Here is a 17,800-nt window from a genome sequence, read left to right as displayed (position 1 = left end):
GGTAGAAAGACAAAATATGACCACCAGTGAAGGTTCGTTGAACTTGCATGTGGCGGATAACTAAAAATTACTGTCCCCTAGAATAATGTGCATACACTGAGTAGACTGACCCTTGCATTTACAAATGTAGCCACTCTGCCTTAAAATTGCCCTTGCTTGGAAATTCCTGGAATGAGGAGTTGCTTGAGAAACGCTCCTCGAGCAAGTGTTGGAAGTGTGAAATGACCGAATAGCTGCTGAATTTCCAAGGAGCACAATGGGATGCCACCACACTCGGCTCTGCGAAGTTGAGAAGGAGAGTTGAGACAATTAACACTTGTGAAGGCAAATTTCACGTGGCACAAACAGCCTAAGGCAACACATCAAATATGTTTCCAGGTTACATAGAACGGCCAGCTCTAAAGGGAGCTTGCATCGTATAGTGTGTGCACAATAAACATAGTGTAAGAACATCGCTTGCCTCTAGCCAGAGAGTACTATGTGTTTGAGTTCATGTGAACACTGGATAAGCATGCTTGTCCAATACAGCTGATTGATGGCATGGAAAGTAGATGGAGCAGTTTTGTAGGCTAGATGTATTATGCAATGCAGAAATTTTTCAATCCAGCATAGGCTCACGCCTAAATGCCTCACAACTGTGAAAGTAAGCTATATCTGCTTTTCATTCCATTTATATTTGTCTAAGCACGGTGCTTTACTTCTGGGAGAGCAATTCTTTCATCAGCCCCACATCAGCAAATTGCATTCTTTGTCAGCGCAGACATATTTCACTTTTCACAAGCGTGATGCAAATGATAGTCAAACATAGAAGCATCAACACAAAAAAAGCAAGAACACCAAAGGCAGCGCAACCACTGTTCCCTCAACTGCCTTCCGTTAAAATGTGCCACTCACAATAAGAAAGTTACTCTTCATAACAGACTAAACTGTACACCCAAAAAAACACTCTTAATGCGAATCTTTATTCAATGTCATCTTTTATTTATTTATTTACTCTCAAGGTCAAGAAATTACAGAGAGTGGTAGGTAAAACATACAAAACAAAACAAAATACAACAGGATAATACAATTATACAATTCCAGTGATGGCAGTTTTGAAGGCATTACTATCTGTGATTGAAGCAATGGTGGCGGGAATGTGGCTCCAGTCGGAACTTGTGGCTGGAGCAAATGAGTTAAAGTATAAATTGTTGCGGTAATGAGGTACACCAAGTTTGTAATGGTGGTCGATGCATTGGGAAATATATATGGGTGGTAAAAAAAAAAAGTGAATCACGTAGAACAGGGTTAAAATGATATATTTTATGGAAAAGACGGAGATTTGAAATTTTACGACGAAGTGACAGATCAAGCAAACAGAGATGATTTCATTAGGGCTGTTCGTGAAGAGTTCGATAGAATAAAGCGTACAGAGCGATTTTGGATTGCTTCGATAAAAGGATGAGGAAATTAACATGGGGATCCCAAATAGAAGACACATATCAATTTAGACACACTAATGTTTTATAAAGTAGTAGTTTTAAACTGCTAGGGGCAAGTGAGAAATTACGCCTTAAGTAACCAAGTGATCGATTTGTGCTATTGATGATGTGGTCTGTGTGTACTTGCCATGAAAGGTTCTTGGCAATGTGGACGCCTAGGTATTTTTATGAGGAAACTTGAGACAGCGGAGCGTTGTTAAGAGACTAGTTACAAGGTGGAAAATTATTAACATGGCAGGAAATGTCAGCGGCCTTGACGGAACAGCAGACTGGTGAGGACACCGTGTGTCCAAACAAGGTGCACAACATTTTGGTTATCTCTACCCCTCACGATCAAAACGCGAGGGCTTATTCAAGAATCCAGAAGGTACATACTAAACTCGGCGCCTTTGAGGTTTCAGCCTACATAGCCGCCCCGGATGGCACGTGCAAAGGTGTAATAAGGAACATCGACCCTTCTTTTGACGAGGGAGCCCTTAAAAGGATGATTCTCAACCACAGAAACCCTACGGCATTAGAAGTCAGAAGAATTAAGAACACACAAGTTGTTGTTATACTCTTCGACGGCATGCGGGTGCCCAACACAGTCATGTGCGGCGCCGCCCTCGTTCCGTGCTTTCTATACAAACGGCAGGTGGATGTATGCTACGCGTGTGGCCACGTGGGGCACCGAGCCGACGTGTGCACCAGTAGCGAAGAGGAAAAGAACAAGTGCCGCGGCTGTGGGACAGCTAAGTCACAAGAATCAGAAGTTGGGGAACATCAGTGTACACCCAAATGTGAGGCATGCGGAGGCCCTCATATCACCGGGGATAGGACGTGCACACAGCGCTACCAGATTCCATATATCGTAAGGCGTCGGCGCCGAAGACGACGACAAATGGCGCGAAACGGCGGCGATGAAGTCAGCACATCCTACGCACAGAGCAGGCTCCCTGCAAGCCCGCTCGGAATCGAGGGGGCGCTCTCAATCCAGAGGGCGCTCTCGATCCAAGAGGCGACCCGACTCAAGGAAAGGCGGGAGCGCCAGCGTATCCAGATCGAGATCCCGGTCCCGGTCCCGCTCCCAAACCATGAAGCGGGCCACGTGGGCCGACAAAGTCAAGGGCTCCGGCACAGCGCCCTCGACGGGAATGAAGACTACAACGGCCAAAAGAGCAAATGGTGAGGCACAATCAGAGCATGTGAATGATCCCCGAATCCAATCGCTTGAGGCGGAAAATCAACAGCTCAGGCGCGAACTCGCAGAGCTTAAGGAGGCCTTAAATATCATTAGAGGACAAATCTCGAACCGCGATGAAGATAAAATTACAGCTCTGGGCCCGTTTGCTGGCAAACCCAAGCGTAAAGCTCCCAACCCAGAACCGGTGAGCGAGACAGAAGATGAGGATGAGATGGCGGAGCCGAGCGAAGCCCCAGCTACCGCCGCCGATCCTCCTGCCAAATCTAAGGGCAAAGGAAAGCTAGCTTCCATAGAAAAAACCCTAGGACGCATGATGGAAATGCTCTCTGGGATGGAGACGAGACTTACTCAACTAGAGAGACCAAAGGCCCAAGCCAAAGGCAGGCTTACGGGTTCGACAATGCAGACTCAGGCAAACCCGAGACCCGAAGGTGGGGCTAAAGGGCTAATTGATCATCATCAGTAGGCAAAATGGCGAACGCGAATATCAACAATCTGAAAATCTGGCAGTGGAACTGCGCAAGTTTCCAGAGGCGCAAGGCCCCATTGCGACAGCTTATCAGGTCTATTGCGGACAAGCCGCAAGTCATATTGTTACAGGAAACTCTATGTGGAGAAGAAATTTGTCTCTCGGGGTACCGCACGATAGCATACAGGGGAGAAAAGGGCAGAGGTATTGCTACTCTAATCAGAAAGAACATCTCGTTCGTTGAGCACAAGGTCCCCGCGTACAAAGCGGGCCTCGAGGCTCAGCTAATGGAGATCATACCCAGCAGAACAAGCAATACTAAAGTTTTCATTCTAAACGTGTACAGCGCGCCATCGGATAGGAAAAGAGAATTCAAAACATTACTAGGCACCGCGGCTAGGGCGGCGAGAAACACACCTCTCGTTGTTGCGGATGACTTTAACGCCCCCAATACGGAGTGGGGGTACGGTTATAAAAGTACAAAAGGGACGAACTTGGCCTTCAACGCCTCAGAGCTCGGCTTAATACTTATAACAGACCCTAGGCTCCCCACCAGATCCGGTAACTCGGTTAGTCGAGATACAACCCCCGATCTCACCTTCCTCCGAGGTATCGAAGGCACGTGGGACAACCTCCAGGAGGGGCTAGGCAGTGACCATCACATACTCGAAATTCTGTTGCGTGTTAAATCGAGACAGCCCGCCAGATATGAGTATGTGGACTGGGATCTCTTTCGAAAAATCAGAGCAGAAACAGCCCCACCAGACGAGATGTATGCAGATCTGCTAGAGAATCTCAACAAGGCAGTTAAAGAAGCAACCAAGGAAATCACTACGGATCTGGAGGTTCCTAAAATGGACTCGAGACTAGCTCACCTTCTGGAGGCAAAACACGCCCTCTCAACCAGGTGGAAGACCCAAAAGCTCAATCGTAGACTCAGAGCGAAAATCGCGCATCTTAACAAGGAGATTGAGTCCTATTCGGCCCAGCTCGCCCGGCAGCAATGGGACGAGACGTGTACCGAAACGGACGGGCGTATGCGAAGAGGTAGCAAATGGAGCTTAATGAAAAGTCTACTCAACGATAAACAGTCTAAGGGTACCCTTAGCCTCGCGACGGATAGGCTCATAAATAAGCAAATCGCAAGCGGTCTCACCGAGAGGGAATTAGCCAACAACTTAGCATATACCTATCTCCCCCTCGCCAAAGACGGAGATCGCCCGGTAAATGTAAACTACATGGGACTCTCGGCACCTGATCTAGACCAACCCTTCACCGTATCAGAGATCAGACATGTTCTCTTCAATCTGAATGGCAGATCAGCCCCGGGACCCGATGGAGTCACGAACAAACTCCTCAGGAACCTAGATGATAGGGCAATCGAGATAGTCACGGCCGAAATAAACGAGGTATGGAAAACTGGACAGGTCCCGATAGACTGGCGTACCGCAAAAGTGGTACTCATACCCAAACCAGGCAAACCCCCACATATAAACAACCTGCGGCCCATATCCCTTACATCATGCATCGCCAAGGTTGCGGAGCACGCGATACACAACAGGATCACTGAGCATATTGAGAACAAGGAGCTCTTTAGACACAATCTAATTGACTTTAGACAGGCGTTGTCCACACAGGACGCTATGCTTTTGCTTAAAAGTGCAATCTTTGATAACAAGACTCGTGACGTGAGAGGGATCCTGGCACTAGACCTCTCCAAGGCCTTCGACAGGGTCGCGCATAGACACATCCTAACAGAGATTTCCTCTCTTAACCTGGGTCAGCGTTTTCATGACTACACCAAATCTTTCCTCGCGGATCGCAAGGCACACCTCCGACTAGGCACAGTCTCGGGAGGGCCCTACCAGCTAGGCAACTGCGGCACCCCGCAGGGCTCGGTCCTCTCCCCACTGTTATTTAATATAGCCATGCACAAGCTCTCCACTTGCCTCGATGCAATCCCAAACGTGGGTCACGCCATATATGCGGACGACATCACGATCTGGGCGCCGGGCGGCTCGCTTGCCATGCTCGAACACTCGTTACAAAGCGCGTTGGAGGCAACGGAAAACTTTCTTTCCAGCACGGGCCTTGAACTCTCCCCCGCTAAATCAGAACTACTGTTATACCGACAGTCCCGACAAGGAGTCAGAAACCTTGAGCCTCTGAAAACTCTGCCGATAGAAATTCGAGCTAAGAATGGACATCCCATACCAAGGATGGACTCGATCAAGATTCTAGGTCTCCACATTGATGCTAAGGGCTGTAACTCGACGGCCCTCAACAGGCTCACTGGACAGGCTAGTAATGTCCTAAGACTTTTAGCCCGCATCTCAAATCGGAGAGGCGGTCTCAAAGAGGACAATCTGCTCAGAGCTTACCAGGCATTCTTCTTAAGTCATGTTACCTACATCGCGCCGTACCTTAATTGGGGTAAGGCGGAAGAGGCCAAACTCGACTCTCTAATCAGAACCGGTATCAAGCGCGTGCTCGGCCTTCCGCAGTCCACGAGCACCGAGAAGCTGCTGGAGCTAGGACTCCACAACACTATCGATGAGCTAATAGAAGCTCACACAGTGGCTCAAATAATGAGATTGTCGTCCTCTAAGCCAGGGATCAAAATTTTAGAAGAAGCGGGTATCCAACCCAGACATGAACCGGGGACCAAAATTAGCCTGACCCAGCAAGCCAGAACTCGCATCATGGTTGACCCCGTAGCGCGAAACATCCACCCAGTGCATAACGAGGGTAGAAGATTCGCGAGAGCCAAGTCGATCCTTAAAAAGATCAATCAGCACAAACTAGGGGCCCTCTTTGTCGATGCTGCCAGATATGACAGTGGGGATAAGTTCGCTGTGTCGGTTGTAGACGCGGAGGGCAACCTGCTCAATGCAGCTTCTGTCTATACTAAGTTTGCACATGTGGCGGAGGAAGCGGCGATCGCTCTGGCTTTTCACAGCGCAAAAGCTCTCCTTATCATCTTCTCGGACTCACGCACAGCAGTTAGATCCTTCTCGGCCGCACTAGTGTCTGAGCAGGCGAACCATATTGTGAACAAAGCACTTCAAAGAACTCGGGAGAGCAGCGAAGGAGGATACCACATCTCGTGGTTCCCAGCCCATATAGATGCCTCAGTTAACCCGCTCGGATGTAATCCTAACGAGCAGGCCCACCGGATAGCGCGCGATTTCACGTACCGCGCTGTCAGGGGTAGCCAGGCTCGGAACGAGGTCAACATCCACAAAGATCCATTATGTACCTTCCACGAAATTGTTTCCCATTATCGTCTCGGCAGGAGGAAATTTCCACCCCCCCACCCCAAATTGAACAAACCTCAGGCTAGCACACTCAGACTTCTGCAAACCCGTTCGTATCCCACTCCCCGGTCCCTTAACAGGATAGACCCTGACCATTCACACGTCGCGCACCCGACTAGCCGGGTGCGCGATGAGTTCGCGTCCTCGCCGGACCTGTAATAAAAGTTATTTCACTCACTCACTCACCATTCACAGTCGTGCTCCAAATGTGGTCATGACTCATGCTCTTTTGATCACATGCTCTGGTTGTGCCCAGCCCTTAACGCCTCTCCACCCATCACGAAAGAGCAATGGGAGGAATCCCTCAAGAGCAGCAATCTTCAAATCCAACACCAGGCTGTCCAGAGGGCCCACGACATCGCGACGGGACTTGGTCTCCCGGTCCCATCGTGGGCGGAGCCACCGACTTAATCTGAGGGAGCCTTCGGCTCGCCTAGATCTTAGTTCCTCAGGACTGAAATAAAGTTCTTGTCATGTCATGTCATGTCATGTCATGGCAGGAAATTCTCATTACATTTGGTTACATTCAGTTTCATCAGTCGAGTATCGCACCATGCATAAACTCTGTATAGGTGTGCCTGAAGGATGACACTTATCAGTGGTTAATATTTCGTGGTAAATTACACAATCATTAGCAAATAACATTATAGAGGAAACGTTATTGGGTAGGGCATTTATGTGTGTATAAGGAGGACCAAATGGCCCAGAACTGACCCTTGAGGGACGCCGGATTTTACAGGAGAACTGTTAAGAGTTATAGCCGTTAACTGACACGAACTGCATGCGAGAGGAGATGAAGCATTCAATCCATTGTTATACCCCTGTCACACAGGCACTCGAAAGTCTTTTGAGCAAAAAGACTTCTCCCGAAAAAGAGTTTCACCCGCAGACACACGACAGGGAGCGATCTCTTTTTCAGAAGCCGTCTTTTCTGGAAGAGGTGTTCGCCGATCTCCTTTACGGCCGAGAAGGAGTAGCCTCGAAACCAGTGGGCACGAGCAATTATCATATATTAAACAAAATAATCTAATGCATAATTCTTTGTCGCCTAGGCTCATCATAAAAAACAATTTTATGTCTCGCAGAAGGTGTAGTAAACCCAGTAATGCTCATTTTCTTCTGTACTCTCGTAAGCAGGTCGAACGGGTTGGGGATGTGGCATGATGACGCTCTTTAAACTACTATAATAAATCTTTATATTAACGTTTCTTATGTTAAACTTAATTGAAAAACGTGTAAACAATAAGTTTTCGCTTTATATTTTGAGATAAGTTTTTTGGGCCGATATTGTTTCGAACCATAGCGCCACGCTTTCGGTAGTGTGTCCAGAAGGAAACACTAAAAGGAGATTGTCGGCGCCGTGTGTCTGCTGCGCAACACCTCTTCATTCAAAAGTCTTTCAGCTTGGTAAAAGACCGCTTGTGTAAAAGAGTTTTTGCGTGCTCGTGTGACAGAGGTATTAGATATTAGTATCCAAATTAAGTACTTCGAAGTTTCAAAGTAAGAGTATATAGCAAACAGGTAAAGGAGAGGAGTTGTGTTTCGCATGAATAAGTTTTCCTGAAGCCGCGTTGATGCACATTAAAGAAGGAGTTTTCTTCGAGGAAAGTTATTGCGTGACTGTAGATGACGTGCTCCATTAATTGCAAGGTATGCTTGTCAAGGAATCTTCTTTTTAAATGTACGCCTGTCTTGCGTTATCTTCAAAACTGTGCAGCTGCAACCTTAATTGATGATGAGCTCTTGCTTTCATGCACCGTGCTCGCCAAGCGCCTAAGTTATGCAAGAAAGCCACCTCTGAGCCTTGTATGTCAACTTGCAAGAGGGCTTTGCCACACGCCTGATGTGACAGGCAGCCGCCGGGGTGGCTCAATCAGCTAAGGCGTTGCGCTGCTGAGCACGAGGTCGCGGGATCGAATCCCGGCCGCGGCGGCCGCATTTCGATGGAGGCGAAACGCAAAAACGCCCGTGTGCTTGCGTTGTAGTGCACGTTAAAGAACCCCAGGTGGTCAAAATTAATCCGGAGCCCTCCACTACGGCGTGCCTCATAATCAGAACTGGATTTGGCACGTAAAACCCCAGGAAGAAGAAGATGTGACAGGTGGTGCTGCACAATTTACGACTGGCGAAGGCGCGCGGTAGCTAACCGGTGTCGACCGATAGAGTGAATAGAGGGGTACTTTAAACTAGCTGCTTCTACTTTCCCGAATTGTGGCGGTCCTGTGAGTTATCGTGTCGTGTTGTAGCGGTAAGCACGATTTCTTTTTTTTTTTTTTTTCGAATTCGCTCTTGATTGCACTACACTCGCGCAAGTGCGGTAAAGGGATGCAACCAAACTGAAGCAGTACAGTGCGTTTTGTCACGCGCAAACCACTATTTCTCAGGATTTATAGACCTGATACTGGCAGGAGATATTCAAAACGAACAACGTTGACTGCAGTAAAAGTAAAATGTATCATTACCCGCCACGATAGCTTAATGATTATGGCGTTGTGCTGCTGAGGTAGTGGGTTCGATCCCAGCCGCAGCGGCCGTATTTCGATGAGGGCGAAATGCAAAAACGATCGTGTATTCATGTTTAAGTGCACGTTAAATAACCTCAGATGGTCGAAATTAATCAAGTGTTCTACTACGGCGTGCCTCATAATCATATCGTGGTTTTGGCACGTAAAACCCCAGAACCTAATTTATTTAAAAAATAATCATTGGGCCCATAGGCGAGAAAATAACCACGGGCAGATCTTAGGATTCTTCAGCCACGTTCAGCCTGGCAGCACTTCAAACTAATAAGTTGGAGTCCGGGCTCGGCATACCAAGGCCGTGGGAACACTGTATACTACCGGCTTTCTATCTGCTAGGCGGAAAAAAGTAGATGTGCGATCAGAGGTGTTAAGGACCTTTAAGTAATATGCTAAAAAAAAAAGTCGCACTTTCGCCCGAAAGGCGAAGCATCGATTGCGATAGCAAATTAGTAGACAGCTATACGAAGTAAGGATAGTAGTTTTATCGGCCATATAAAGTTGGCAATATTCGCTTACTAACTAAACAAACAAGCACAGTGTAACACGCGCACAGGTACACATGAACACATCTCGCTCGATGACCGCGGGAGCCCGTCAAAACGCTGGAGTGAGAAATCGCGCCAGCGGTACCTAGCAAACTGACCTTCGCACTGCCTCTCGCTTCAACGCGAACTAAACGTCGAAAGCGTAGCGCATACGAAGCTACCGGCACTCGGCGAATGCCATTTGGCCCATCGCAGATCGCTTTGAAGATGAGGCCGCCGCGGGCGCACACTTCAGCCGCGTCGCAGATTGAGGCAGAACGCCCCCCCCCCCCCCCCCCCCCCCCCACTCCCTTCTCCGTCGCCTCCTCCCCATTCCTCGCGGCGCGAACGAAGAGTGGCGCGAACGAAGAGGGACTTTACTCCCTCAAGGCTGCAGAAGATTTCCTTTTCCCTTTCCACACGAACCACTTACTACTGTGCGCTTCCGGCCGCCTTCCTATGTCGCGTGCGCGAGATTAAGCTGCGGTTGGGAGCTCACCTTCCCACGCCTTCACTCGCACACACAACGCACGGCGCGCGGCGACGATTTTAGCATCGTTGGACTTTATACAGAACATAACGGCGACGACAAAGATGCGCTTGGAGTGTCCATATAATTGCTATCGCAATAAAATTGTTGACAGAATGAACTAAAGCTACGTACTGACAAATAGGTTTAATAATTTCCGAATAGATGAGGTTGACATGCCCACAAATTGTGTGCGGAATCGGTCGCTTATATAATCGGTCGCTTCGCATAGCGAATCTGTCTTTGGGATATTTAACAAACTTTGTTTTAACTGAGCCTTTTTCGCATTTTACCAGTTCATAGCTTTCTGTCCTTTTATCTCTCTCTCTCCTGAGAATTATACAGCTTCATAATATGTGCAATAAGTATACGTTGTTCGAAACTGGCGGCCGGGCGTATCGTTTTTGTTTGTTTGTTTGTTTGTTTGTTTGTTTGTTTGTTTGTTTCAATTTAAAATGCAACAGTATCAGATGAACACATGCCCTTAGGCGACTTGGGTATTCAAGACCTCGGCGGGGTGAGCCAGCCGAGCCTGGAGGAAGAGAGAGAAAGGATAGGAAAGGCAGGGAGGTTGAACCAGGCGAGCGTCCGGTTGAATAGAAAGGGTGAATAGAAGGAGGGAGAGAGTGAGCACTCATCTTGGCACTCATCATCGGCCGCACGCTCTCATCTTGGCAGCAATCTGCTGGGGTCGAAGACTGTTCGTGTGCGCTGTGTTCTCGCACGCCTTGTTCGCGTCGAAGCGAGAGGCAGCACGAAGGGGAATGCGCTCGCTGCTGCTGCCGCTCTTCATCACGCCAGTGTTCTGATAGCGAGCGATAGTGGCTAAGCTAATGTTTACAGCAGTTTATGCAGCTGATAAAACGACTTACCTTACTTCGTATAGCTGTCTAATAATTTGCTATCGCAATCAATGCTTCGCCTGTGGGGCGAAGCTGTGACGTTTTCTTTAATTTTGCTGCAGAAATTGGCGTTGGACGCTGCACCGAAAACAGTACAACAACTAGCTAGGTGCTCGATGGTTTCCTCGAACCTACAGAAGTCGCTCGTCAGACTATCACTAATTTCAGCGTGGTAAGGATAATCGTTCTTGAATGCCACTCCCAGCCATAAGCGGTACAGCAATGTTGCTTCGCAGCGGGATACGCTATGGTTGGTGCTTGTAGCCGTACTGACGCGTTACGAAGCTGCGGCGATTGGATACACTCGGAGAATTGAAAGCTTGTGTTACTGTAGCATTGGAGGTGGTACTCAGCGTCGGTGGTCTGATCCATAATATTGATCAGCCCACCGACGCCGAGTGCATGCTGTGAAATTTGGATCCCATACACCAGTGCAATGTATATTACCTAACATTATTCAGGTCAGAACTTGGCCTTCGGCGACGTAGGGGGGGTATCACCCGTCTTGGCCGCGCCCCTGATTAAACGGGGCGCGGCCAAGACCTATGGGAGGTGTCATGAAATAATTAGGTGAACTGTCACCCATGCCTGCCGTTCCCCGACCTAGGGAACTAGGGAAAGGAGAGTCCCTGCTAATCAGTCCAGAAGCTGAGCCTGTAATCTGCTGAGAAGCAGTCGAGGGGCTAGTGTCGTCCAGTATCGCCTGGGCCGCCTAGCCACGTCGGAACTCCGAGTAACTAGTTGACGTACGAGACGACAAACCAACGTCTGCAGCGAAGCTCACGGTAGTTCGCCTCGAGTTAGCTCAACCTGCTTGAGTGAAGTCGTCAAATCTAGGCTTCCGGGAAACCCAGCCCAGCAATCGCATCCATTTCAACAAGATCGGCTCGCCGGCATTCTTCGGGAAAGCTCTCCGCGCCGACTTCACGGTTTGTGGACTTTCTGCGGCGGCCCGGCCATGCGTATGACATCGTTTGTTTTCTTTTGAACTTTGTTTTAGTGAAACTACTGTTAAGTGTATACTTGTATATTTGATCCGCGCCCTGTTTCATTTATATATCCACTGTTAATTGCTCGTCAAATTTCTTTGTCGTCATGACTAAGCTATATTAAGTTCAAGTGTGTTTGTTTTCTTGTTTTTTTTTTATTATTGTATTTTATTCATTTGTGTATCGTTGTCAGTCGAAAAATATCTTGTTTTCTTTTTTTCCTTTTGTTACTCCCGACTCTGACCCCTTCCACTGTGTTCGCTTGAGTACGGAACGACCAACCGGCTTGTATAGCCCGTCGACGACTTCGCGCCGACGGCGAACGGGTGACAAGCGTACCAATAATAGTGTGAACAGACTGTCGATGTATTTTATTTGCTTGATTAGAAATATAAGATTGAACGGACATGCCGCAGTCAACGTGACATCAAAACATAATAACTTTTCTAGAAACACAGTGTAAATGTTCGAAGCACTAATAGATAAACCAAAAAAGCTCGCTCACTACCCATTTTGTGTCTGTGTCACACTGCTATTGCTTGGGAATATCTTGGTCGCTGCATTGAAGTGAGCGTGAACGAAAACAAGTTCATGCTCTCTAAACGTGGCAAAATATTCCTGGCAAGGGACAGCACTGCTTGCTTGTGGACTGGAAACTTCGGTCATTTTGTTCAAGTGCTCAAGAATTTTTTTTTTTTTTTTTTCAACCATTCGGATATCATCTCAGAGGAGCATGTAAGGCGCCTTTGTGCCGGCAGAATTCTCAGCTTTTCAGTCATTCTTTTTTTTTTTTTTCTATGCTGTGGTAAAATTAATCTCCATGGTGTCTGACACCCACTGGCAACCGCAAATGTAAAGCGTGACGACTGAAGGCGTTTGTTCGTCGGCTGCAACGGTATATAGTCGCAGCCAGTTCGCTATGTATCGACGAGGCGCGCTCGGACGCCGGCCAAAACAGATGTCATCTACGGCAACGTTATACCAGAGTACTTCAATGTTCTACTGTATACAGGATGAGTCGTTGTTGTTGTTGCTGCCTCAAAACATGACTCGTACCCACGACGGGGATTGGCCACAGTCGCTGCATCAAAACAGCGACTGAGTTGGTTGGTTGGTTTCCTCTATGAGTGACTCAAACCCACTATATATGGGACCTTCAGCTAAAATAATTTGTCTAAATTGTCGTCGTCGTCGTTGTTAGAGCTTCGGTAAGTAAGATTGAGCACCTTATATGAAACGAGAACGACAAAACCGTTATTCTAAATTTTAAAAAAGAGAGAGAGAGGCAGTTTTGTTTAATATTCTTGGCGAAAATGAATTGTATACTGGTATTTTATCATTATTAAGGTGGATTAAACAGCATTAAGGAGGATTAAGCTTAATCCTCCTTCATAGTGTACCGAGCATATACGAACGTTCCTTCTGCAAGGAAGTATTTCTTAATTTGTATATATATATATATATGCCTCATAACCAGATCGTGGTTTTTTGGCAGCTATAAAACCACATAATTAAACTAAGTTCCCGTTTCTTAGGGCCTGACGTGTACTTCTTTCGGGCGTCGGAAGCTCACGTTTCGGAAAGAATCACGGGCATGATGTATCTGGACAATCTTCTACCGACGCCGGTTTCTTTCATCGACAGCCGGCGTCGGCAGTGCCGCGAGACGGGAAAGATAAGCGCACCTTTCGGGCAGTGCTCTTCGCTTAGCTGCCAGCGTTTGCCCGTGTGTGCGCCACCAGTGTCGGCAGGCGCGCGACCGGGAAAGGCGCCTCGAGCAGCGAGTCTCGTGGCCCTGCGTTCGGTTTACCGCGAGCTGCCAGCTGGCCGTGGACTATCACGGCGCAATTGTGACACAGTATCAGTTCCCCACAACCGGCGGTCCGCAACAGCGAGTTAAACGACACCACCAGAGCGCCGACTGCACCTCGGGAACCATTTCGCCTCCCGGCGCACGGGGCTGCTCTGCAGCGAACGTGACACCGTGGGAAAACAGGCGGAGAGACAAAGAAGAAACAACAGCTCGGGATTCTTTTTTTGGTGCCCGTCTGGTCTGCCGCTGTTCTATACGTCGCTGCATGCTCTCTCGCGTTCCGGCCCCTCGCGTTGTCGTCATGGATTTCGACAAGGTTCCTGGACCACATCGGCGAGTACGGCCGGTTCCAGCTGTGCGTGCAGATACTGGCCTGCCTGCCGCCCATACTGAACGGCGCGCATCAGCTGGCTCACGTATTCCTGGCGGCCACACCCGAGCACAGGTATGTCGGTGTCGCACGTGGTATTCGCATATATGGTATCTGAACTTGATTGCATTTTATTGATAAGCCTGCTGAGATTACTGTTCAGTCTCCTGCGCGAAAGAATTAGGAGTCGCGGTAGTTCGTGTCGTATAGCTCGAATTTGGCGGATTCGAATGTGTGCTGCGGACAACCGGGTCCACTGCGGCCTTCAACGCTCTCTTGGTCATTTCTGGTGGCGGTTCCTCTTTTGCTGTCTGTGAAGAACCAATTTTCAGAAAGCACTCATTCACGACTGGTAGTGGGTGCTTTCATTCGTGACGTAGGTGGGCAAAAATTATTGAAACGCGAAGCAAGAATAAAGTTAACGCAAACTCATCGAGCGTGCTGTACGGTAAGCTAAGCTCTCACCAATCAAAGGTGCAAGGCACAAAGCTACTCCACTTCGTTTATGGTTTCCGCGACTACACGAAAATGCTTGAATAACGAAAATCAAACGCTTGCCGAACAGACTATTTCTTACCTGTCGTCTTTGTGAAAACGAAATAACCTGGCGTACACCACAGAACCGCCCAAGTGCTGCGACTACATCCCCCCGCTCCCGCCCCCCGCCCTTCATTTCCCTCCATGCAGCGCTAGGGGTGTCAACGGAATTTCGTATTAAATTGTTCGTTGAAGCGCACACCTATAGGCGTGTTAAATGAGCTCGTTAATTTACTCCTTGCCATCGTCAAATTTTCCTTAGCAGCAATCCTCAGCGCCGGAAACTAATTACCAAGCAAATGATTTGCTACGTGTACCCTGCTTTCTTTTACTCGGTCTCTTTTTTCTTCGTGCTCTTCCACTCACTCCTACCATACTACATTTCATTTTAACGAAGTAATTTTCCGACTCCTTCTTTGATTCGCTATAACGAGGTTTTACTGTACTTAGATAGGAACTCCTTAGGTGAAGATTCCTCTTAATGCATGCATGTAGTTCGGTCCCCATGGTTAGTCCCGAATTCATTCCAAGGTTCGCTGGCTCGAAGTTTCGCGCATTTTACGCTGAACCGCGTACAACTACACTACATATATAATTGCTTAAACAAGCAATGGATATGTTATACACTATCCCACACATCTTGGGAACAAAGCGGTAACAGACTTAAGATGGAACCGAAGAAGGACACACATAAGCGGCACTCACAACAATTGCCGCTTAATGTCGCCGACACGCACATATATGAAAAACACTTGCGAACCGCGTATAGTGCGCAATTCCGCAGCTTAGCGGGATTGCATGAAGAGGCGGACATTAGCTGCCCGACAAATCGTAATCAATGCACTTAAGTATCAGTTCTGCTAATTCAACTGCTTATTCTATTTAGATACGAACATGTTGCAATTACGGAATTCAAAATGTGCCAAACTTCCCACACATTTCACTTTTGAAAATTTTCACACGGTTGCTTCGTTATACGGACATTGTCGTATCGCGTTCGCGAACTCGTGCAATTTCACTTTGCTGAATGCATCGCGAAATTCGGTTTCCCGTGCCTGTTTATCTTTTCTCAGTGTTGTTTACCGCATGTGAACCTCGTCAGCAGTCTCAAATGCGTCTTCAGGCTGTCCCTTGAGCGTCGTCTCACGTCTGTGGGTCTTGGTGCGTAATTGCGAACGATCCTGCGGCTATCTTTATCTGCGAGATGCTTTATTGCCGGATTTTCTCCGGGCGGCACTTCGAAAGGCCCGCGAGATCTAGGTATCGGCTTTTTTGCCGTGCTTGGTTGTTAGTGCGAGAACGGAAGGGTCAGACTGTCGCCGGATTTGCGCTTTCATGGCCCTGTAGATAATCTTGCCCTGATAGCGCGGAACATTTAGCCCGTCTTCCGTGGCGTCACTTTGGTGCTGGCTAATGTCCACGTCGCTTCAGTGCATCTCTTAAAGGGACACTATATAAGGAGCAGTGCTAGTTAGCTTAATCTGGTTAAATGATCTTTTTAGAATAATCTTTTTAGCAGTTCATTTGCACTTATAAAAAGTATTTATTTATTTATTTATTTATTTATTTATTTATTTATTTATTTATTTTACATATACTGCAGGCAGTATAAGAGCTGCATGGAGTGTTTAAGGTGTTAGTAGAAATGTTCAGAAGCATCAACACATAATTCAGTGGTCATTCCTCCAAACTGGCCTCTACAGTGCACTTTACAGTAGAAGTTACTACTAATAATAATTATCTGGGGTTTTACGTGACAAAACCATGATTTGATTGAGGCACGCCGTATAGCGGGGGACTACGCTTTAATTTTAACCACCTTGGGTTCTTTAACGTGCACCCAATACACGGTACACCGGCGTTTAGTCAAGTCACTTTCAGCCGTATCGGGGCGTGAAACTTAGCTCTTCGGCAACTCAGGTTCGGTTATTTTTCTGGGTGAAGTTGGCCGGAATTCATTCCGCTGTGCAAATTGGCAGCGTCAACTTATTGCATGTCTACATGATGACATTTCTGACGATATTTCTCTGATGCGCAGCCTAATGGGATTCGTGCAAGCATGTCTTGCATTGGGTTCAATATTGTCTGCCTCTCTCGATTAAAAACGCGTGCCTTAATTTGTACAATTTCTTGTGTAATTACGACATCGAGTCATTGTAAAATGCACGCCTCTGAGGTAAGAGCAATACCGAGGAATTCGTTTATCATATATTCCCCTACCTTCCGCGAATTTCTAACGCATTCTCTGAAGTACTCGTGTATAAATTAAGCCTGTGATGGGGGTGCTGAGAGCGATGGCGGCGCGCGGGTTCGATTCTAGCTATGCCGCGGCCAAGAAATACCAAGAAAAACCCTTTACCGGGAGAAGAGGCTTGGCACGTATAAGCCATACAAGAAGCAAAACCGAATGACGTCATGCCCGAGTAAACTCCATCAAAATCCATGACTTCGTCATATGACGTCATGGATTTTGACGGAGTCTACTCGGGCGTAGTTAACTCTATATCGGCAAAGGTTGACTACATTGCATTCTAAAATAACTAAGAACTGAACTTAAGGAAGTTTTAGTAAATTTCACTGGGCCACAACGACCCAAAACAAAACAAATTGAAATGAGTTCGTCGACGTCACACTGACGTATAACGGCGCTAAGCTTTCGGTGCGAAATTCAATAAATTGAAGTATAGCCTTTATTTTTCCCTTCTAGGGGGCGAGCAACCACTTACTGCGAAGTTAGCGAAAACGGCTGAAAAAAAAAAAAAATATCAGTCTAAGGTCCGAGCCTCATGTGGTCAAAATTAATCCGGAGCACTACATTACGGCATCCATATTTTTTCTGTTTTTTTTTTTTTTTTTTTTTTTCCTCAGACGATATCTCCTGTTGGCTATACTGTTCTGTAGTCTTCCAGTTCTCTGTATATTCCCGTAATTCAACGTTCTTGTGGAGATCACGAGATGTAGTTTTATTCGACATGTTCGTGAAAACGAGGCTCCTGATTTTGCTCAAACGTTCATTTCTGAATTCCCGCGCGCATTTCATAATAGGTGGGAACTAGAGTGTACTAGTACACTCTAGCGGGAACATATACTTGTTGCCACACTGCGTTCCGATCAGCAAGTGATGGGGCCGTCGTTTGCATCCCTCCATGTTTGCATCCGCTGGT

General features: G+C 47.4%; 1 protein-coding gene across 1 annotated transcript in view; it reads left to right on the top strand.

The window, feature by feature from the left end:
* The first annotated feature begins 2,554 nt into the window (after positions 1–2,554).
* LOC119462102 (organic cation transporter protein-like) overlaps positions 2,555–17,800 on the top strand; it is a 34,308-nt gene continuing 19,062 nt past the window's right edge. The window contains 2 exon segments of the mRNA XM_049672837.1: positions 2,555–3,095; positions 13,895–14,174. Of these exon segments, the coding sequence (XP_049528794.1) occupies positions 2,555–3,095; positions 13,895–14,174 (821 nt within the window).

Source organism: Dermacentor silvarum, chromosome 8, assembly GCF_013339745.2.
Source record: "Dermacentor silvarum isolate Dsil-2018 chromosome 8, BIME_Dsil_1.4, whole genome shotgun sequence".
NCBI classification, from domain to species: Eukaryota; Metazoa; Arthropoda; class Arachnida; order Ixodida; family Ixodidae; genus Dermacentor; species Dermacentor silvarum.
Note: the sequence above shows the minus strand (reverse complement) of the source record. Positions and strands in the feature narration are given on the sequence as shown.